Below are 23,211 nucleotides of genomic sequence, written 5' to 3'. Positions count from 1 at the left end.
AAATTATACAATTAAAGGACAACATAATTAAATTTTCGCCCTAATGAATGGGCTCGATACCGGCTCGGCCGGGCGTCACATGGTGGAGCCATTTTCGGCTCGATTCTTCATTAGACCGGCCGCGAAATCGGTGCCGGCGGTGATGGAAATGGATGGCCCGTACCGTCATGGCCGCTAGAATGCATTTGTTGATTATTAATTTAAAATCTCCACCAACCCGCGCAACGGTGAGGGCTAAGTGGCTCGGTTCGTGTGCGGTCGTGTACTCGCGCATGAAAGCTACACAATTAACACCAGCGCAAATCGGCAGGGTGTTGTGTGTGGTTTTTGCATCGCAATTTACAAAACGTAGATGTAAATAGGCACCGCAAACGAACGCAAGGGATGCTTTGAAGACCCATGCGCTCGGAAAAACGCTGCCATAAAATGGAAAGGTGGAAAGATTGCGCTTCGTTATGCGATTAGTATGCGTCCGCCCACACACACGCGAAACGTAGTGGCGTAGCCTCAACACCCCGATCCTAGAACAGTGGGTGTGATAATTTTGAAAACGTCGCAACAATCGAAACGCTTAAAAGTTAAGGCCCACCACCAGCAGGCGGTTAAGGGCGAAAATAAAACGAACCACTCGGGTGCCATCGCCGAGCGCGAAGGTTTATCAAACAACGGTGGCGTTTAATTTTTACGTACCAAAAAGCGTGTTTTTTTGCGACAGAAAATATTCCTCCCTCGCAGCGCGCGCGTGACCCGCCGTGAGGATCGGAGTTTTTTTTTTGGAGCTCATCCTCGCGAATGGGCGCACCGGATGCTGGGAGCAAAAATTAACATTAAATTTCTGCGGCCCTTTGCCGGCGGTATCATAAAGATAAAGCATGCCTCCCTTTTGTGAGCGCGTTCACGATCGCGCTCACGTTCACGTTTCGCTCGGTGTTTCCCCGTTCGCCGCGTGTCCTGGTGTCAGCTTCCCGGACCTACGAGGAAGCCCTATGCCATCGTACTCCCTTCGTACGTACACGCGTGTGTGCGCGGGCGCGCGCGTGCTCTCACTAACTAATCTAACCCGTTTCCCAGCGCGTGGTGGAAGCGCGGGTTCGCAAATAACGATGACGATGATGACGAAGATGAAAAAGGTCGTTGCCGGCGAAACTTGACTTCATAAAGTTCGTTATGAAAATCGAGCCCGCTGTTTACTTTATCATCTTCTAGCCTTGTGCCGCGCGAATTCGGGCTGGGGCTCGGAAATGAACGTCCTACGCTCGAGGACGACGGTCTCGGGGCTCAAGATGTCCTGATTTGTGGAGTTTGTTCAGTGCCCTGAACACTCGGTTCACTTTTGGCTCTGCAGTGCTTTATTACGGCCGTTTTGGGAAGGACCACGAGGACGGCGATTCACGTGGTGATGGAGCCGCAGCAGCCAGCATCCAGCTTACCTTCGGCGGGCCCTCAATCCCCGTTGGGTCTTGTTGAGGGGTGCTATTTATCTTCGCCCTGCCGAGGACCTTACGGCGAGAGCGCGGTTACTCCTTGGCTGTGTCACGCCAATCATTAGCGTCTTATGCGGGACCCGGCTAAATCGGGGGGTTTTTGCGAGCGACGAAATCAACTGCATCCGAAAGTTTGCCTTAAACAACCAAAACCGGAAGTCAAGTGCAACTTAGGCCCGCCCGTCGCCCGGCCCTGCCAAAAACCGGATGCAGCTTCCTGCCAATAATGGGAAGCGAGCGAGATTTTGCCGGTGCTTTGGGGCGGGCACCCGAGCACGCTAGCTCGCGGAAATGATGAGCCGCTTTTCCACGCGACATGACAGCGATACGCCGCGCGGTGTGCATATAAGGGCCAGCGTGATGGAAGCCACCATGACCAGACCCATCCCGGAAGCGTACCGTGGATGATGCGGCGAGTTTTAGTGCTACTGCTGCTGGTGGTGCTGTTTGGGCCAGGCTGTCACTCATGGCGACCTCGGCGGGAGACGAAATATCCGCCACCGGAAACGGTGGTCTGGTTGCGTCCGCTCGGTGTGCAGTGCTCTAAGGAGACGGGCGTTAGTGCGGACGCGATCAAGCAGTTCAGCATCGGAGACACCGTGGATGAGGATCGAGCGCTCAAGTGCTACATGGAGTGCATGTTTCGGCTGATGAATGTGACGGACGCGAAAGGTGAGGTACACCTGGGCAAGCTGCTGGATCGGGTCGAACCGGAGTACGAGGATATTGCACTCGGGATGGGAGCACGGTGCACCAAACCGAAGGGCAAGGATGTGTGCGAACGTGCGTTTTGGTTCCACAAGTGCTGGAAAAAGGCCGATCCCGTGGTAAGTGGGCGAAGTGTGCTTGGAAGGAGGTGATCGTAAGTGGCTGGGATTTTTGTTTTTCAACACCTCACTGGCACTTTGCAGCACTACCATTTGGTGTGAGTGCGCTAAAAGGGGTTGACACGCTTCTGGAAGCCCGTGGATGTGAAAAAGCTGTCTGCTGCCAATGGAACGCGCGTGCTGCGAATCTCGGTGAAGGACGTCGATATGCGTGCGCTCGAATCAATCAATCATCCGGAGGGAATCCGAGAAACACGGATCATGACGCTGCTGCTGCTGCTGCTGTTGCTGTTGCTATGATTGATTTCAAAATAAAACCCTAAGCCGCATCCGACGTATTCCGTGTTTGCTTTCAGCGAGTGGTGCTGTTGGAAGTTCGTCTTCCGCTTGAGTCTCTGCCCTTTTTTTCGCTTAATTTTGCCCGTTTGCCTTCACCACAGTCCAGACACAAAGAAACTCGTACGTTTGTTCCTCCCATGCACCGTGCTTTGGTGCCGGTGCTGGCGCTGGAAAACTCCCAGAGCCAAAGAAAAAACAAATACACGTCAGCTCACCACCGATGCAACCGATGTTCGCAGGCTCGCGTGTCGGTGTATCTCGGCTTTGACGAGCCTCACAGGCTTCCAGACACCGAATCAGACAGACAGGTTTAATTGCGGAGCTGTGTGCGTGTGTGGCACTAATCGCTCCTGTAACTCGGCAGCTCCTTGAGCGGTAAATGAAGCAAAACTTCAAACTGGCGCTTGAAACTCGCGCCCGAGTGATTGAAGGTGGCCGCTTCAATTTTCGAGGGTGCTTCACTTCACCAAAGCCGCTCGGTTACACCGTTTCGATTGGAGTTTTGCAAGCATGAGGGGAGAGTATATAGTTTGTCTTCCGGTTTTACCCGTTCTGCATGAAAGCGAGCAGCAAAAAGAGAGTAACTTTCGCTTAATTATGACCGAGTTGGAGTTGTAGCACTAAATCGCTCTGCGCTGGTAAGCAATAAATACGATGAAGTAGATTCAGTTTATGCCAGGAGTTCAAAACCATACTGAATGCGTTTTTTTTGCGCCTACGATTGCGAAAAAGTGATGGAATGAGACACAAACACACACACAGAGCATTACATTGGGAGATATTTTTAATGGAGGATTGAAACTAAAAAAAAATCAATTCCCAAAAGTGCATAACACCCGTTGAGTAGTTTTCGACTACGACAGCGAACAAACAAACGAACAAAAAAAAACTAATAAGAGCATACAAATAAACGAGCTAAAAATTTCCGGACGATTGCGTACATGGCCTTTTTTGCGAACATGAAACACCGACCCGGCTCGTCTGCCTGCGGTGCAACTTTCTCTCGGTCACTTTCTCCACCTGCTCCATTCGGTTCTGCTTCTGCTTGCCCGAGATGCGATGCGGTTGTGCCGGCAAATTTTGCCCTCGTTCTATCATCCCAGTTTGTCAATTAAGAGTTGTAGTTCGAAGTTCGACATTCTGGCCACTCGGGCCAGCGCCATCGGCTAGTGCTGCTGCGAGCTGCGCGAACGGGGAACTTTGCCCACAGGACGCAATTAGTGATGAAGTTATTTTAAGGGGTTTCGATTCCGCCCCATCCGAGCAAGTTCCCCGTACGTTCGTTACGTACTCTTGCACCGCGACCCGTCGTCATCCTCAAAACAGATAGTAGTACTGTGAAGCGAAGGAGAGAGCGAGAAAAAAGGGCGATAGTACCGCACATGAGCAGACACCCACGATCGACGCCTACTTGTGGTTCGGTCGCTTTCCAGCACCGGTGGTGCGAAAATGCTCGTTCGCAAGGATCGGCACCCTCGGCGGCCCGGTGGCACTTGGCGAGCACTTTCAGCGCGATCAAGTTGAACTGCCGCGGAATGGCGTGGTAGACGTCGACTAGGTCCAACTCTCCGTCGGGTTTGGTGGCGTTGGCCATGCGAAACATGCAGTACATGTAGCACTGAAGTTCGCGCACCGCTTCGACGTTTTCCGGTTGATTGAACGAGCGTATCTGTGCTTCGGTGGTGCCTGTTTCGCGCATACACTCGGCACGAAAGCGCTCCATACGCTCGATCAGCTCAGCTGGTGGTAAGGCCGGATGGCCTTTTGTGACCAGGATGGCCAAGGCTAACGCTAGCAGCAGGGAATAATGAGCTGACATCTTGCGCGACGATGTGGTCGATAGCGTAGGTTCGAGAAAACTGTTCCATCAGGCGGATAACGTAAGATGATCGCTACACTGCTGGGGGTGTTTTGCTTTGATCCGCTGGTTTTTAATTACTGGCTATTGCGAGCCATAATTACGAGAACCATCGAGGTGCGGCGTGATTTGAGACAATAAATAATTATAGGAGGGCGCTTTGGCACGTCAGCTGCAGTAAAGCTCCATGAAAGCTTATTTTTACACGACTACAGAGCGTAGCAGGTTGCAGCTAGATTTGCCTTTCACATCATCATAGAAAAAAATGTGAAAATTACCAGCTCTACAGGATTTCCATGACCTTCGACTTTCGTAAAGTTTTATCGATTTTAAAAAGGTATCATTTTGCGATTTTCCACACCGTATTGCAGCACCGGTTCGGGCTGCAAATATGATAGTAATTCAGCACCGTTGACCTTTTAGCCGGTCGCAAACATTCTCAATTAAACGGGCAGCACTTATTGCTATCATTTCCGGGGTCCGCCTCTCACTCGGGTTCCGGGTCAACATAGGCGGTAAATCATTGCGAGCTGCATTTTCGGAAAACCCCCGTTCGCTCAATTAATAGCTTGCCAGTGCTTGCAGAAAACTTACTACGGCTGTGCAGCGAGCGCAAATTGTTGCCCTCCCGAAAGAAGCCAACCTCAATTTATGGCCCAGCGTGCGATCGATCGGGGTTTGCGCTGCAGCCGATGCACCATTGCAAGTTCGACCAACCGGTGCTGACCGATAGAAAGCTCGTAAAGTTGTGGCCATTCGGGTTTGCCGGAAAGTTGAACCGTCCGTGCATTCGTGCTGGCAGGTGCCCTTCGACCGTGGAAGTCTGCCGTTGCCGGCGTTGGAAGCGGCCACGGCGGGAAGCTATCGAATATTCATTTAGCCATCTTCACCGAGGCGTGAGCACCGAGACGGGCAACCAGTTTTCGAAGATCCACTCTCGAAGCCGCGTATGTGCATTCGGTAATCTCGGGGCCTTGGGATGAAGCTATCATTGCGGTAATGACTATTCGTGTGCTTTTGGTGGCTTGGCTCATTCCCGGCTTCCAGGCAGGGCCAGCTGTCGTGACCAGGATGCCGGCAAACCGGTGGAGAGCAAGCGTTCCGAGGTACAGCGATGAATAATGGACGGCACGGAAAAGAACACTCGCGTCCCGAAAGTGCCTCGATTGGTGATTAAAATTGAAAGTCCAAGGGCTGCATGGCTCTTCCCGCGCGGCCTGCCATTAGACACACGAGCCCGTTCGAGCCCCCGCTGTAGTAGCCCTTTCGTCGGAAATCAATCAATTACCTGGGACCGGCTGGCGATGGCTTAGCATGGCGTGGCCCCTAGCAGGGAACGCGTTTTTGGGACACTTACCTCCGCGGACTTCACAGGTGAGCACCAGGTTGTCGTCCTCCTGTAGCGGCCCGATGGCACCAGTCACGTCCAACCCGGAAGCGTCGTACACCAGGATTTGATGGGGTGGCACTGAAAGCGTCGGGCAGATAGACGAAACGAAATTAGTGTTGGACCTTGCGGTGCGGCATCCGGCTATCCGGCCATCCGGAGGACACGCACAATGTTTGGCTGATTGCGTGCCCGCCAATCAATCATCCGGGGTGCGGATTGGAGCTGGTTTTTTTTTCTCTTTTTAAGCCCTCACCCCCAGTAATCGGTCGGGTCGGGTTGGATGGAAATTGATTGCGTTACGGTGTGAGGGTGCCATTGGCGTGCACTGGGGTTTTTGTCCGTTGGACCTTAATTGAGCGGCACTTTCGGGCGGCGAGAAATAAGCCAACGAGTGCACTATGAGGGATGGGATTTCTTTGTATGAAAAACAAAAAAAAAACAAAAACACGAATAAATAAAAAGCGAACCCTTTTGCAATGGCCAATGGTGGGCGGCATCGCCCGTTGGGTGTACTCAAAGCCACATATATCTGATTGGCGTATGGCTGTTTGAAATAGGTTTCGGTGTTTCACCGGCGCAGCACACATTCAACGGTCGCGAGCCTCCAGACAGGGGCCAATTAGTTTAATGAACTTCAGCGGAAATGAACATTTCGTGCGGCTGTTCTGTTGCGCTTCCGGCTAATCCGTTGCGCTCGGTGCTGCTGCAAAGAAATTATGTTTCTGTTGCCGCGAAATGACACTTGCACCGATAACCCTTCGAGCGTTGGCACGTACACAGCGCGGGAAAATTTCCACTTAAACTCCTGTGCGCGCCGGGGCAGCTGAGTGGATTTGAAATGCTTCGCTAAAACAAACTCGACCTCGAATGAGCGGAAACCTTGCGCCCGGTTCGCTTGTCGCTCGTACCGGGCTGGAATTATCAGATCGAATGTAAATATTCATTTCCTGTTTGCACTGCATTATTGTCTGGCCGTGGCCGTGCCGAAGCACCAGCCCAGGCGCGGAGAATGTTAAAGTGTCGTGCAGGAAATTGTTTGAATTCCATTACTGTGAGCATCTTGCGATGGGGGGGTGGCAGCGGGCGCATTGCAAACCCGCCGGAAGGGTCGTGTTTTACGCTTTCGCTTAATCGTTTCAATGGATCTGCAAATAAAATCCGCCCCGTTGCGCCATGGGCATGGCTCGGGGGATGATTTTTTGCTGACGGTATTACGCTCAAACACAAAAAGACAACAATAAGCAAAGGCACGAAAAGCCGACTTCATTCAATCAGCCGCAGTACAATGATGCATGAAAAACGGGATTTCCCCATTTTCTTATGCAAAGGGTAGCATAAATTATGCAAACGAGCACGCGTAACGATGTTGATCGGTTGCAAGCAACAAAACAAAAACAAACCGGGGACCGGCACTTTCAGCGACGAGCGCAAAAATAGCAAACGACGGGTTGTAGTTTTACATAAATTGTTGAACTTTAGCGAAACGCAGCCCGAGCTCGGTCCGGCTGGCTGGCCACGGGACGGTGTGGACACGGGATTGCGGTTTTTGGGCTAGTTGCTTCGTTGGCATCGTTGCCGCATCGCTCGACTAATAAAAGCGTTTTGACAAATTGGGAACCGTGGGGGCGAGGAACATTTCCCACCCGACGATGCTAAACCAATTCTCTGTACCGCGACCGAGGTGCTTAGTAAGGCTTGGACAATTTTCTCAATTGGAAAAGTTTTTCTCCGATTTTCTTTTCCAGTTTTTTTTTCATGGAGAGCGTGTTTCTTCCCCGTCGAACAGGAACCGCTGAGGTAAGTTTCAAAGGAAACACCGCGCAAAACACGTGCGGGATTGTTTTCTGTCGTGTTTCGAAGCGACCGGAGTGAGGTGTTTTGACGGGGCGAGTACCGAAAACTTGCGAGGTGTTTGTCTTTCGAAAGGTACCGAAGGCCGATGCCGATTGCCATGGGTGCGGCAGACCAAAAAAAAAAAAAAGAAAAAAAAAGAAAGCTGTGCGTTGGTGCGGGAAAATTTGCATATTTATAGCTTTTAAACATTTTCGCACGTTTCAAATTAATAGCGACTGCACGGGCCAGCTCCTGGGGTCGTGGGCAAAACGAAGCGAATGCGATTGTTTTTTTTTTCGCCTAATTCGACCCCCCACCGGTGGGAGGCGAAACGAAACGTTTGCCAAACTTACCGGTAACGGTGAGGTTGATGCGATGATTTCTTGTGGGCGAGTTCTGGAAATCCACTCGGCAACGGTACACCTGAAAACCCGGCCCCCCGGGGGAAAAGCCCCGACAGCAGCGAGAAAAGAAAACGGTACTAGCGTTAGCGAAAAAGGGCACGGCGAAAGAAAAAGTTTTCCACCAACCAACTAAGCCAGCCAGCCGGTCGGCCTGTGGCTGCTGGGCGGTGGCTTAAGGAGCTTTGTTTGATCGGGATTTTGGGGTGCCAAAGCCCCGAGAGACCCGGAGACACGCCAGAACTTACCCCTTCGTCGTCGAGCTGAATGTTGTCCACGCTGAGGGCCGCCGGTTTGGAAATGGTGACAAAGTACGCCCGTGGACCGAAGGCACTCGTCTCCGACCAGTAGAGCGCCTTGGAGAATTGCCTCCCCCGGACGTCATAGCTGCGGCAAGTTGCGGTCCAATGTAAGCCCCCGGTCAGAAGAGAGAGAGAGAGAGAGAGAAGGAAGGAGAAAAAAAAGTTTGGTTAATTAAAATTTTCATAAACTTCCTGCTGGGGCTCGTGCTGGAGCGCGACTGGCTACGTCGAGGATCCGGCCCAAGGACAAACAATGGCGACGTGCGTACACAACCGGCATCGAATATGACGCGATGGCGGCACCTTTCTCACGGGGTGCTTTCCCACTGGGGCGATAATGCTGGGAAAGTTTTAATTATCATCGGCTCGCAGCTCGCCTTTTTCGCATCTCCAGCTTCACGCCTTGACGGTGACGGCGGCCTGGTGGTTGCGCCGTAATTAGCTTCATGTGCGTTTTTCCGGCAGGATATTCGTTGGCCTCGTTCAAAGCGTGGTTGGTTAAGAACCTCACTACGCTAACGGTTTGGGGGCAAGAACTTGAAAGACAAACAGGCGCATCGCGAAACCAGCAGTATTGGTTTCCATGGAAACGCCACGTTCCCGTCCACGGGTGAAACGGAGGAGACCATGACATTGAAGCGATGAAGCGAAACCGCATTAATGTCATCGCTTGCGGGTATGGAGCCTTGAGCACCCAAGGGCGCCAGTAACGGTGCGGTGAAGGTGAAGATAAACACCTTTCACCATTTGTCGCCAGATTGTTTATGCTTTGAAGCGGATTACCGAAGATTCCCGCTCCCGAATGGTCCCGGCCAGGCCCCGCATAAGCTCTCCTGCACAGCGAGCAATCGTTTCGACGCTTTCATAGCTGTCAGGATGGATTCGGGTTTTGTTGGGGGTGGATTTTTACGTTGACCCGTGCTTCTGCCCTGCCCATTCCGGAACATTCCCCATCGAGGGGGAAAAGGCACCAGAACACAGCCATAACACAGTGGACCGTTGCCTGGTTCCATAATTTGCTACACCGCTCAGGCTGTATATGTGTGTGTGTTCGGGAAAGTGTCCTTTCCCTGGCAGCACGGGCAGCGCCGGGTTACCGATCGTCCACCGGGAGAATGCGAGAGCAGGGATGACAAGGATATTAAAATAAATTTCACGACACCTTTTTCCCTCATTTGTCTTGCAGGTGGTAAGATTTTGCAATCAGGGCACTTTTTTCTGGCCGTGAGCGTGATGGTTCGGGGGGTTGTGGAACGAGACTGATGGTGACATTCCTGAAGTAATCCCAGTTTTGTTTTTTTACCCCCCTGAGAATGAGGCTGATGGGCTCGTCCGTTTTGTAGCAGGCGATGGACCTTTGCTTGCTCGCATAAATCTACCGGTCGATGTCGATGTCGGATGGTGATGGCGATAGGACGGTGACGACATGTGTACGGTGAAATTTTTCGAAAGAACGCGTCCGGTTAAGAAGCGTTCTTGGGTGAGTCGGTGAGGTCAGGTGGTTTGGGTGTGTAGCTGAGGCCAGGAGCTTTTGCAAAAATACCGGTTTTTTCGAAAGATCCTGTGAATTCAATAGGGAGCGTATATTGGATACTTTTTGTTTTAAACGAAAACACTTTTGTGGAGGAATTTCAAGAACATTCGACTATGAAACCATAACTTCTTCAAGCCCACCTTAACAACAACCATTTAATACGGATCATCTGCCCCGGTGCTTCGAATAAGCCGCAGCATTAAGCATAATACCGCCTCGCTAGGGCAATTTGGTCCGCCTCATCGAATAGCACACAATTGTCCTTCAATCAGAATGCCAAAAAAAAAGGACACTCCTTCGTGGTGGCGTACATTCGCGTATTGGATGTTTTTCTCACCTGATACGCTTCACTCTCCGTCCGGCCGGTTGTTTTGTAACGTTACGCATCCTTTTACAGCCGAACGAACGGCTCCTTTTTTCGTCTCTTTCACCGAGCGTAGTGCATTTGCCCGCCCCAACACGGGCACCCCTAATAAGGACTCGAACCGAACCCGGCGCGGTTGTCCATTATTAACTGCCTGCTTTTGTAGTGGTTTTGATGCTGCTTCAAAAGCAAGAAAAAAATGGCTCCAACACTCCAGCAGACGCCACTGTCGAGGGCGATGGGAAAACACGGGCCACGGCAGTGAAAGAAGAAGCCGCAGCGAAGCCGAGTGAGGAAGATCCATCGAGCACGGCACGGCGAAACAAAATCAGCAGGCGCAAAACGTTTTCAACAAAACCCATCCAATTTCCGCTCATTCCATCTGCCATCAAACGATTTTCCCAGCCACGGTGGAGCTGGGCAGGATGGTCGGCTTCCGCCCGTTCATAAAACCGTCCCGAAATTTGTCCGACGCTCGCGCTCGGGCTCGGTAAACTGCTCGAGCGAACGAGCGAACGATGGCGGAAAAAGGTGGAAAAGAAAACGCAGGGGGGCGGGGCCGTTTTTCCCAAGAGGAAGACTGAGGTGCCCCCGGGCCAGGTCTATGAAAAAGCTCGCCTTCCCTTTGGGCTCCCCTGAGCATACTTGTATTTTCCCGTTTCCCTGCCGGTTGAGCCGTTTTGAAGTCGGCCCAAATGTGAGAAACATCTTTAAGGAAGTCCGCTCGAATGATGAAAAACTCGGCGCCTGGCGCTAGAACGGGCGAGTGCGAGAAAGAGAAAGCGCGACCGGTGTTGGCGTAACGGGTAAAAGGTAGAAATTGAAAGAAACTTTAATGAAAAGTCGGCCAACGCCACCGAACGCTCACCGGCCAGGAATTTCGGCCAGCCGGCTGATTTCGGGATCATTGTTATCGCAAATTAAGGAAATTAAAAGCACGAGGGCTCTTGACGAGGGCCAGGCTCGCGCGCGGAGGTAATTCGATAATGGCACCAGGGTGGCTGGCGAAGGAGGCAGGAAAATGAGGCCCACTGGAAATCCGAGGGATTGGCATTATGCGATGATTGAGTAAAAATCAGCTGAATTTGAAAGATGTTCGTGGGCGGATTCCCAAAATCGGGACGCCTGGCGTGGAGCCTTTTCGCTACAGGAATCCATCACAAGAGAGACAGAGGGAGAGAGAAAGCGAGCTAGAAAGTGAGAGAGAGAGAGGATCTTTCGTGGTTCACCTTGACCAAACCGGCGTAGAGCCCGGTTTGACCTGTCTCGTTCCTAGCGTCCCTTAGGCATGATAGCGGCAGGTCCTTTTATCTCCGGAGGGCAGAGAAAAATTTATCGCACTTGAGAGTTGTTATCCGGGGCTGGGCTGGGTTGAGAAATGCTCAAGTTGCCAGATTTGGCACGTGAAGGTGCGCACCATGCACTCACGTAAGCCGGCAGTGGTGTTTTTCGCCGGATGTGGGCCCCCTTTTTCGGTTGAAGCACATTTTCTGTGTGCGCGCGCGCGCGCGCGCGCCCAGGAAGGATGATTTGGTCTCGAAGGATCGGGGCCGGAAATGCGAGCTGGGAAAAATCCGGCCAATGCCTGCCCCGTTTTTGTAAGCCCAATTTCCGCCCGTTTTTTTCTTGTCTCTCTTCCCTACACCACCGACGGGTTAGGGTTCGGATTTTTGCGCTTCTACTCCATTCTGCTCGCCATTCGTACCGTGTGCTCAGCCGTGATAGGCGGACCTGCCCCGGGGACGTATCACTTTTCGGCCGGCAAACCCGTCGCCCCGGCAATTTGATCTTCTCCATCGGGCAGCAGACATGGGATTAGGGATAAATGTTCCTATTTATATTCTAAATTGACAATATAATATCAATAATCCTTTCCATCCTACCTTCGGTTACGTCATCGCACGAGCGCCCAGGCGGACAGATAAGGATTTGGCGGTAAATGTTTGCTGTTCGCCGATGGCAGTACCGTTGCATAACGACGAAAAGATAAATCATTCATGCGAGCTGGTGCTCTGCGAGCAGCGTGACTATTGATCTTTTACCGAAGGCCAGTCAAAAAGCAAGCGGAAAATATCATTTCGAGTCCGGAGGGCCGCGATCATCGGCACCATTAGTGACTGGGCAAAATAGTTGTCCTGCAGCGTCCGTGCTAATCGAATCGCTTTACGCCCCGTTCGGTGACGACCCCCGAAGGATGGGCCCCTTTTTAAATTAGCATAATGTAATGTGTCACTCAATCTTGCTTGGCACGTTGGTGTAAAATCATCCAATCGGTCAGATTCCACCAGTTGTACCGGTGGCGAAGAACGGCACCGATCCCTTTAAAGCCGCCCGCGTCGTAATACGAGAAGTATGTTTATCGGATCATTTCATAATGCAGCCTGTTCCCGTGTTCGTTCGATCGTTTGGTGGTTTGCTCAGGTTCAGCGTCTAATGGGAGCAAACGAACGGCAGACGAGTCGTAATTCTCGCCCCCACCAGCAAGATTTGATTCCCATAGCGAGCATTTTTCGATTTCCTTTGCCCGTGGCGTTTACGGTTCCGGGAAGGCGCTGGCTGGCAATGCTTCTGCTCCTTGCTCCTAGTGAAGGTTAAAGCATCATGTTCTGTGTGGGGTTGAGGGGAAAAAATCCCACTTTCCGTCCGTTACCGGTTACGTGATCATAGTATGGGATGTCAGCAAGGCAATCCTAGCCGGGAGCTAGGTTGGAAGGAAAGCCTGTCCCCGTAGGGGTAAAGTACGGCACCGTAGCGTGGGTTCGCTTTTCGTGCGCTCAAGTTTGTCAATAGACATAAATTTCCGGAAATTCTTAACATCCACGGGGGGTGTTGGAAAAATTTTCACCCTAGCAGCATTCTAAAAGAAAAAAGTAAAAGTAAGATGGTGAAGCTATTTTTGTCACGTGAAAACCCGTGTTCAGCCAGCATCTCCGGTGATATTTGATGCGGAAGGGGTATATATTGATTTGGCAGTATGTTGACCAAGAAAAGGATGTTCTTGGTATGGAAGAACGAACACAGCTAAACAGAAAGCATGGTAGAGTTCTATGAAAACAGCTTCAACATTTGCCATTAGGTTTGCTTGGAAAACAAACAAACAAAAACTGCTCGGTTCCACGGAACGCGATTTGCCATTCGTTCGTGGCGCTTCCGTGGGCGGCGGCAAAATTTTCCACAAATTTTCCGCGTTTCTATCGCAGAAGTCCAGTAGGCGAACAGCAACAATCGAACTCGCCCACTGGCGCACCCAATGGGATCGCAGCCGGGACAAACGCGGCATTTTACCCTTGGCCCTGGATTAATTGGCTCGGTTGAAGCCAATCCAGCTGCGGTTTCGAGTTTCCAAATTAGCCCTTCCGAACAGGAGCCCTTGCAAGCCTGGGTAGGACCAAAACCGTCATCGGATTGCGGCTTCCGGCTGGGCCTGAGCTGTCACAGCCCGAAATAGTGTTTTGGAGAAGTAAATCTCATCGCGTGATGGGATCATGAATGTGAAGCTTACCAGAACCCTTCGTCCAGCCGTCGGTGCGGGATCCTGTGCGTCGGAGCGTTGATTGATTGACGCACGGATTACGTCGGGGGCCCAACCAGCCTAGTGGTGGTGGTGGTGTGAGCTTTCCAGAACGCACTGTGCGTCCCAAAAAGCTGCTTTGGTGCTTGGCAGGGGATTTTCCAAAAATAAGCACTATTTCGAAGCCAATGCCAACGCTGGTTGGCAGAGTAGCGTTTGCGTAATTATTTCCCCAATGCAACGCGCTTTGGATCATAGGAGGCGGGATTTTGTACGTTTCGTGGTGCCCTCCTGCAGGGGCAGCATTTCTCCGGTTTGGGTAATGCATCCCCCGGAACAATGAGCCGAATTTCCCACCGACCGGCAATGTTTTGACCCTTGCTCTATGCAAGCGGTCGGGCGTCGGTAATTTTTAATTAACAAAAACGTGAGCAAAACCAAACCGAATGGGGATGTTTGATCAACGAAGCACCCCATGCGCTAGCGCCAGGGGTGCAGCTTTAAAACCTCCCAATACTCGCTTAAAGGTGAGCCCATGCGCCGGGACACATTTCACTTACCTGTAAAGGGGTTTTCCGGCACTTTCCCGAAACCACAGCACCATGTACACCCGGTCGTTGAGTTCCTCGGGTTCGATATCGCACGGTAGGGTCGCTGTCCGCCCGAGAACCGCCTCGACTGTCACGGTCGACACTGGAATGGAGAAAAGTGAAGAAAAAAGCGAATGACACAGTGCGATTAATATTTGATGCAATCCGTAAGAAAATCCCGACCCTTCGCTGTGGTTTGCTTTTTTTACCGCCGGTCATCAGAAATCAATAAATAGTTGCGTTTTAAACCGGCGCCGCTCTGGTAGCTGGGAACGGGTCGCAAGATTTGGGCCATTTTTTTTTTGTTTGAACAACGTTTCCGCTCGCTCGTTTGTTTGGCGTTTTCAGCATCGAAAAGAATTTCACCATCGTCCCGGGTTTTGGGCGAACTCCGGCTGTCTTGCTATCATCTCGTCATCTTCCCGGAAGGACGGTTTGGGACGATGTTTTTTTCGGTGCGTTTTGAACGCAAAACAAAAAAAGCAAAAAGACAAACCAACGCACCGGGTACGCTGGATCAATGCCGATTTGCGAAATGGTTAAATCGCAGAACCGATTCCTCCCGCTCGAATAGCTGTGAACAACATCCGCCGCCTGGCAGCCGGATGTGGGCCGCACATTCCGCTGGCATGTTCGACGATTTAAACCAATGGGTGGGTTGGGCAGGATGAAAGGGACTGATTTTTATTTTTGGCAAACATCCGCTCCCCAACCGTTACGGTTCGGGTCGCCGATATGTCGCTCGCAAAAAGTCGCACGTCCCGTCGCCGGATTCCGTTCCCGGCAAGCCGAGCCGGGGAGCCTAAACGGGGCGCGGACGGCACACCCGGTGAATCTGAATGGTGAAAATGGATTATGATCTTCATCTTTTCTTTATTACGCTCCAATCCAATAATGATAATAATAACAATAATAATAGTCGTAAAAGTAATGGTGACTCAGCAGACGGGGCCGTCGGCTCGACGTGTGCCGGCGCACGTTCGCTCATTGGGTTGCGATTGGATGGAGCCAAACAGCATGCCGAAAATGAAGGAGAAAAAAAGAAGAAGCAGAAATGGGGGAACAATATGAATCCCCGATTCGAACGGAGACAAATAAAAGGGAATAAGACAAAAAGGGTCCACCGCCGAATGTGTCCTTGGAGTGTGCTTTCGTGGGTGAAACGGATTCGCCAGGCAAACCGAGAGCTGCGGTTGAATGTCATCCTTTTCGATGACTCGGCAGTTGTCAGGGGGGTGCGTAGCGGTGGGTTTTGGGGTTTGGGAAAATTCCTCCAACCAACCAAGAATGTAGAATGAAGCACACGCACACACACACACACACACACACACACACACACACACACCCAGAACCCGTAGAAATGCGAGAAAAGCAGGGCGGCATCGAATCGTTGGGGATCAATAGTTTGAAGGGCGGCGAAATGTGGCTGCTTTGTGCGGGATGCTTTGTGCTGTGTAACGAGCATACGAGCTGACAGATTGATAACTGTCTGCAATTTCTTTTCCGCCCTCTGTTTATTGGAGGTGTTGGAGTTGGTTTGGAGCTTATTTCGGGGCGTAATAAATTAGCAAAATACATCATACAATTGCCTGGAACAACGTTGTGGGTGAAAAATTATGACGAGCCTCCGCAAAAATCGACCACACGCTGCTAATGCACACCGGTCTAATGTCTGAAGCGATGGCGCACAACCTTATTCTGCCCAGACACGGGGTGCGTTTCTTTTAAATTGAACCCCAAAATGGTTCCCGTTTAGCCGAAAGCCTCCGAAAAACCCAAACAACAGACGGGAAACACAAATTAACATTTCACTTTAGGCTCTTACCCACCGAAGGGCCGGCGTGCCGAGCCCAATCCCATTTCACATCCAATCAAACAGCGACCGGGAAGGATTATTTAGCCCCTGCTTTTCGGCGAACCCGTGCCCGTCTGATGACTCCAAGTGGCCAAGCTAGATCCCGTCCCATGCCCAGCTCGGGCGGAGGCCTGGTCTCCGTTACAGCGAGAACAAATAGTTTCTAATTAATTAAAACCGCTTACCGTCCAAAAGTCGGCCAGCACGATGCCAGCGGTAACGGTGCACGGAACGAGCCCCATCAACATCAACCCTCACTTCATCAAATGGGTTCAAAATGGCCTCGGAAGCCCTTCAACGACCTTCGAATGAGCGAGCGGTGGGCTTGTTTTTTTCTTTCTTCGCTCTCGCTTCCCGGCCCGGTTGAGGGTGCCGCTGCCGTGAAAGTGGTTCGGGGTTGGGCAGGTGAATGCTAGTATCCGATTTTACGATCACTGCGTGCATAAATCATTCACGTTTCGACGCCTGGCCAGACCAGCCGTCCCTCGCATAAAACGCCATATAAATAATCATCCGGCTCTCGGTTCGGTAGAGTCAACAAGCGGTTACCTTTCGGCAGGTCGCTCCCACGGCTACACCGCCAATTTGTTGCGTGCGATTTAATTCGGTCGATCGAGCGTTGTTTTCCCATTTGTACCGGTGTGCGTGCTTGCGCGGGCCGAAAAACCGGCTGAGCTGCCCGATCGTTATCCGAGCAAATTGACTAGGAAAATGTCTTGATTTCATGCACTCGTCTGTTCGCAATCGGGAAGAGGCGCGTTTTGGTGTGCTTCTGCGGAAATGGCCGCGGAAAAGGGGATTGCATTGGAGCAAAACGTGCACAATTCCGAGGGCGTAATCGAAATGTGTCTAGCGCTAATGGGTCGATATTGTTCCTATGGATGTTAATTTAATTTTAATGAATGCTACAGCACTACATGAGCACCCGGCTTCAGAATGAGACATACACGAGCAACATTTTCGTCAATATATTTCTTTGATGGGTTGAAACAACCTAAAAAAAAAGACAGAATCAGAATAATGACCAACGAAGTGACACGAAAAATCATCCATCCGCGGTTCACCCGTTCCGTCCGATGCACTGGGCGATGGTCGCATCTGAAAGTGCAGCACGTTATACGGCCTCCACACGGGACATGTAGGCATAAAAAAATGGCCTCAAGCCAGCTGGTTTGGCCCTGAATTGTTATGAGCCAGAGCGTTCCCGAGAGTGTTCCCCCATCCGACAGGGTGTTGGTTTATGATTGAACGTCAAACTCATCATGCCAAAATTGATAGTTCATCAAAAAAGGTTTGCATCGCTGCCATCCTCCCGGTCAGTGAGGCGCGTTGCGTCCAACCGCACCCATCGGTCGATGGTTTTGGACCGTGTTCCCGGGATTTTTCCCGGGCGGCTAGTGTCCCACCCAACCCAAAAACCCCACCCCGCACAGCCCACAGTCCGGACCTCCCGGGCCGGCCCGGGAAAGTGCCGAACGAAAGAGGGAGGAAAACCGAGAATCCCTTCGCTTCGATCAAATTGATGACCGTGATCGTTCTATCAGAAATTGATTCATGTGTGGAAATTGGATTTTCGCAGTAGATTGAACACATAACAACCATCACTCACACAACAAAACACGGCTCGCCGTGGCGTGGGGTCGGGCCGATAAGCGAGCAGCGCACCGGGCCGGGTCCGGAGCTCGATGAAGCGAAACCAGCAAACGGCAAAATGTTAACAAGTCTCCTTCCGCCCTCGATCGCCGTACCATCGTCGCCCGTTTCCGATTCCGGCCGGTGGCGGTGCCTTGCCGTGGCACAGGAGGCCGAGGCCGAGCTACTCGGATGCTACGCTGGCCGAGCACCGGTACCGGCGGCCGTCGAGGCGGTTTACGATTTCCAGGTCATCCCTAGATTTATTGTGCAGATTTTTGGAATTAACGAACTTAGATTCGCAAAATCCAATATCTGCGCAGCGCTCGTTAGTCCTGCCCTCCTTGCGCGAGCGTGTGCGCGTGTGTGCATGTGTGCTTTTCTGTAGTACGTACATGCATGTTCGCACGATCGAAAAATATGATGTGTATCGGCGTGGGCGAAGGATGGAACGAATGCCTCGGATGGCTGGCGGGTGTTGATTTTCGTTTTGTTTCGTGTTGCACGGTGGTAGCACCACCTTCGCACGGGTTGGCATATTTGTGCAATGTGTATTGAGCTAACGAATCTACCCCGAGCGTTGGTGACGGCCAGTGACGTTGTTGGGTGGCGGCCGGGTCGTTATTCGTGCATATGCACAACATACCATATTGTCCATTATCGTGCGAGCGAACGTTCGAATTGATTTTATGACACGAGTTGTCAACGAACAACTTTTTCGCCAAATAGAAATGACCGGTCAAATGACCGGTTTATATCATGGCTGCTGGGACCAGTCAATCGGAACGATACCAATTAAATCATGCCCGACCAACGTGCCCGGGGTGATGTTGCAGTGAATGCTTTTGATCAAGAAGCCTCTGAATCGATTTACATTGGCTGCTTGGATACCTGGTGAGCTATTTGATGAAGAGAAGGTTTTTGAAAGGTTTCATAAGTGACGCAAGCAGTTCGTCTGGGCGCCGGTCCCATCTGGAACAGCTTCTAAATTGACAGCTCGAGTACTCGTAAAATACCAAATGTATCGAGAGCCAATTCTTGCATCGCTCCGGGACGGTTCGATTGGTTTCGATGGGTCGCAACCGATCTGGCAGGGAAGGCTATTTTCATCACGTTGCATGCCAGCAAGCAATTATTCCCAATGAGCTACAATTAAGTAGCCTCATCAGAAATCAATTTACGAAACACAACGAAAAGTAAAACAGATTCCATCCTATTTTAGCTTGGCGCAGCTGGACTTCAGAGCCACTTCACAGGAAGTGCGACGATCGATACCGTGCCAAAGACACCGCAGGCTTTGCGAGAGCCGTATAGAGGGCCTCATCGTCGTGCGCAAAAGGATAAATGTTTGCAATCGTTTGTAGCGTCCACAGCGACGTGCAACCTAGGGAAGGCAACATAAAAAAATCCGCATGATTTGCAATTTAAACTAAGCGAATTCACGTATCATTAACCGCTCGCACAAAGTGCGGTGGAGAAAATGCGCTTCCCTTTGTTCAAAACTATCGATTTTTTTCTACTTCCTTTTACGATCTCGCACCAGCCGGACCGCAACCGACCAGCCGGTACGACACACGGTAAATGTTTCGCCCTCTAGTGGTCCGGTGGCTAATTTCCGGAGCATTTTTCTCGCCGTCTGCTAGTGGGTTTCCCGCGCCGCAGCACGAGGAACCCGAGCGAAATAACAAGAAACCGGCCGGCCTTCGGAAGACGGCAGCCTTTCATCCTATTCATATTTATTTTCATTTTATTTAAATTTCCTTCCTTACGGGTGGGCGTATCCCTTTCGTCCCGTGCCTTTTTCACGCGGTCGTCGCCATACGTCCCTTTGCGTCGGCTTTGGTGCCGGTGGCCCTGGGAATTTGCTCGGCGGTCGGGTGTCTTTTGCTCCATCGCAACGCCTTACCGCCGCGGCGTTGCCTTCATGGTTTATATAAATCTTCGTCCTTCGCCAAACCTGCCCACGCCGCTTGGGTGGCTTTCGGCGCGAATGAAAAGCCGCAGCAAATGCCCCACATGGCAGGTGCTGCCAGGACACGTTTATTGTGCTTTACAAGCCCAACCTCGGGCATGGCATCATTTTCAAACCGGTCGGCTTTCTCCCGCTGGTGGGTGAGGATTTTTTTCCTATGCCACTTTCAACCCTTAACGAGCACAACGAAGCAAACCACAGCGCCAGCGTTTGGGTTGCCTTGAGCATACGTCTTGGAAATGAGGCAAAAGGCAGGAAAAACGAAACGCTGACCTTAAGTAAGGTGAGCTGCGAATATCAAATGCCAGCAAAATGTGCCGTCTTTTAGTGACGTCCACAGCAAATAAGCAGGCACAACTGGATAAGAAACATTTACACTAACGCGTGGCTCATCAGCTTCAAACTTCGTGGTGGTGTAAATCGAGGTCAACCACAGGCTCGAGTTTGGCGGATACTATGATTAGCATGATGCTTCCCGAACGGTTCATCATGAAATACCATCACCGATCTAATCACAGTAGTGGCGTTGTCATGCATTATACACTGAAATCAACTCACAGCAAAAACAAAGCACACCATGCCACTCAGGCGATGGGAAAGTGCGATCGAGCCCATTCGAATAACGGACCACAAAAATCCGCGTGGAAAACATCTCGTCAGCCATCAGTCCAGCCAGCGAGGGGCCAACCACTCGGCAGGAGATAATTAATTATCATAGCTCGGGATAAAATTAGCGCTCTCTCCGCTGAAACTCGAGCACAATGGCATCTCCCCGCTGATTGGCACTGGTCGAGCACCAGTGCCGGGCACAATGTTGCCAACTGTCCAGCTGGCTGGCAGCGAATGTTGCACCGTTTGCAGAGTTTTGCGTTTGCTGGCTGGCTTAGCAGGAGTTCCGGGCGAGAAAAGAATAGGCGCATTCGCTCGGGCTCTCGTAAAAGCCGTGGCGTCCCGTGGCGGGAGCTTTTGTATTATTTCAATTTCACTGCTGCATAATTACTGCGCCGTACTTGCGGCGTGTGCTTCGTTGAATGAGCGTACGGCAAAAAAAAGCTACCACCGGACTACCGGGTTCGGATTGAAACTGTTTGAATTTCAATTCGGGTCACACGGAACCCACGTCACGTCTTCCCACATCACGCTCGGTGAGCTGCCATTCCCGTGGGGTTGCGTTAGGAAAATGTGCCGTTCACCGTCAACGAGAACTTGCCCCTGGCACCCGACACGGGCTGGCGTTGGGGAATAGTTCGATTTGGGCGGAAAATACTTTCCAATTTAGTTCCCACTTCCAGCCCGCTCGTGTCCTGGCAGGATTCCTGGGACGTTGCTTCCTCGTGCCATCGTGAACGGAGAAAATTTGCAGCATCACCGAAACCGGACCGCAATAACGGTGCCAATTGAGGAGACCGGTCACCAGCGAACGGGATGCTGTTTGTTTGTTTGCCGGGTGTCCTCTTTTTTTTTTATTTCGACACCCTCCAGCCACGACGCCGGCCATTGTTTGTTGCCAACCCCCGGTAGCTTAATCAATGCTGACCCGACCGTGGCCGTGACGGGATCGTCCGTTTCACCGGAGGCGTCGCTAGGTAGCGGCTGGAGCATCGTCTCGTTTGGGTTTATGGATTATTTTTATTCGCCTTATTACGATCAACAAAATTTTTATTACCAACCGCGCGAGTGCACCGGGAGCAGAATGAGAGAATGGAGAAGGAAAGCAAAAACGCTGCCCACGCGGTTCGCCTTCACGATCAATGTAGTTTTGGGGTACACCGTCTGCTGGTGCGTTCGGAACGATCCACCGGAACGATGACGGCCAAATGGCCAAGCGGTTTGATAAGCTGCTCCTGGCCGTACCATACCTCTGTCTCTCTGGGGAAGGGGTGGGTTGTACGCCATGTGGTCTCCTGATTTCGTCTCGGTTACCACGCCGGCCAACGTGGTCGTGCTGCCGGTGACAATGATTAATATTCAGCGTGCGTCCGAATGTCGCCCTCCCGGATGTGCCATGCGCACCAGGACACACATTAGGGCGAATGTGGATGGGATTTGATGGGCCAGGCCATGGGTACGGTTTTAATGGTACGCGTGTAAAACAGCAATATCTCAATCTGGCCCGTCCCGTTCGCCGGCTGCACTGGCGCGGAACAAAGTGGACATGATGTAGAGAAAGCGAAAACATATAGTGAAAAAGAATGAAAAACAAAAAAAGCCTCCAACAGACACACATTTTGGCTTTACGTCGACCAAATGCACGGGCCGCCCAATGACAGTGATCAATGTCGACGGGTCGGCTTCACAGGCGAATCATCATTTGGAGTAAAGTCGCTCAATCACTTGGGCAAATATTTACCCACGGCAAAAGTTTCGACCAAAAGATACGCCGTACCGTCGGCCAACCATCAAACGCGGGCGCGTGGCGAATTCTAGATCACCGTTGGTGAATAATTGGTGTAATTGAATAAGTTTTTAAATAAATAAACAATTTCTCGCCGTCAGCGGGTAGCGCAACTTTGACGCTCGATTTTGACGCTCGGCGCATGATTTCAGCATCACCGGCAGCTTGGCGAGTGTAAGTCGAACTCTACTTAGCGCGAGTTACTTTCCCACCATCGCTCGCCACTCCGGCACTTCGGCTCTCCGTGCTGCCAACTTTCGTTCAAATAATATTATTTAATTTAATTAAGTTTACAATAATTGTGTGTTTCGCCCGTACCGGAGCGCTGGAGCGAGGCAGCGCGTGTCAACCGCAATGGCGCAATGGCGGGATGGTGCACTACGGCCACCGAGACTCGAGACCACGTGCCCGTATCCTTCGGTGCCACTTTAGGCCAGCACGTGTTCGAGAAAGCAATTTAAGCGCGCGCGCCCGCGTGAGCTCGCGTACACGAGCATCATCTGAAAAAGTTTCAAATTCTTAGCAAGCGCAGCGCACCCTCGGATGGGGGCGTGTAAGTTGGCGCCTGGCACTGCAGGGAGGATGGAAAAGATAACAACATTTCGACAGCCTCGCTTGAGAACGATGTGGTTTTGCTGGCGAACGTATGCTTACCGCCCGGCTGAGACGATACGCGCTCGACGTTCTTCGCTCGGTGTCTTACATTCGATCGAATGGCACGAAAGTTTAATGTTATTTTACCACCATCGAACCTCGAATCTCACTTGCACAGCCCAGGTTGGGTTGGTTGGCGAGAAACATAGGTGAGAATTTGTTTAAACTTTCTCATCATTAAAATCTCATTTTTACCTCTCCGAAGCGCTAATACAATTTGAGGGGGCATATGTTCGTTGGCGCTCGCGCTATCATCGATGGGATGTGTGG

At 51.4% G+C, this 23,211-nt stretch overlaps 1 protein-coding gene across 1 annotated transcript in view; it reads right to left on the bottom strand.

The window, feature by feature from the left end:
• The window catches only part of LOC128732301 (uncharacterized), an 81,808-nt gene that overhangs the window by 32,035 nt on the left and 26,562 nt on the right, over positions 1-23,211 (bottom strand). Inside the window, exons 2-5 of the mRNA XM_053813635.1 lie at positions 14,404-14,536; positions 8,381-8,519; positions 8,085-8,154; positions 5,866-5,976 (exon numbers count right to left, since the gene is read on the bottom strand). Of these exons, the coding sequence (XP_053669610.1) occupies positions 5,866-5,976; positions 8,085-8,154; positions 8,381-8,519; positions 14,404-14,536 (453 nt within the window). The remainder of the gene's footprint in view (positions 1-5,865; positions 5,977-8,084; positions 8,155-8,380; positions 8,520-14,403; positions 14,537-23,211) is intronic.

The sequence above is a fragment of the Anopheles nili genome, chromosome 2 (assembly GCF_943737925.1).
Source record: "Anopheles nili chromosome 2, idAnoNiliSN_F5_01, whole genome shotgun sequence".
Classification (NCBI taxonomy): Eukaryota; Metazoa; Arthropoda; class Insecta; order Diptera; family Culicidae; genus Anopheles; species Anopheles nili.
Note: the sequence above shows the minus strand (reverse complement) of the source record. Positions and strands in the feature narration are given on the sequence as shown.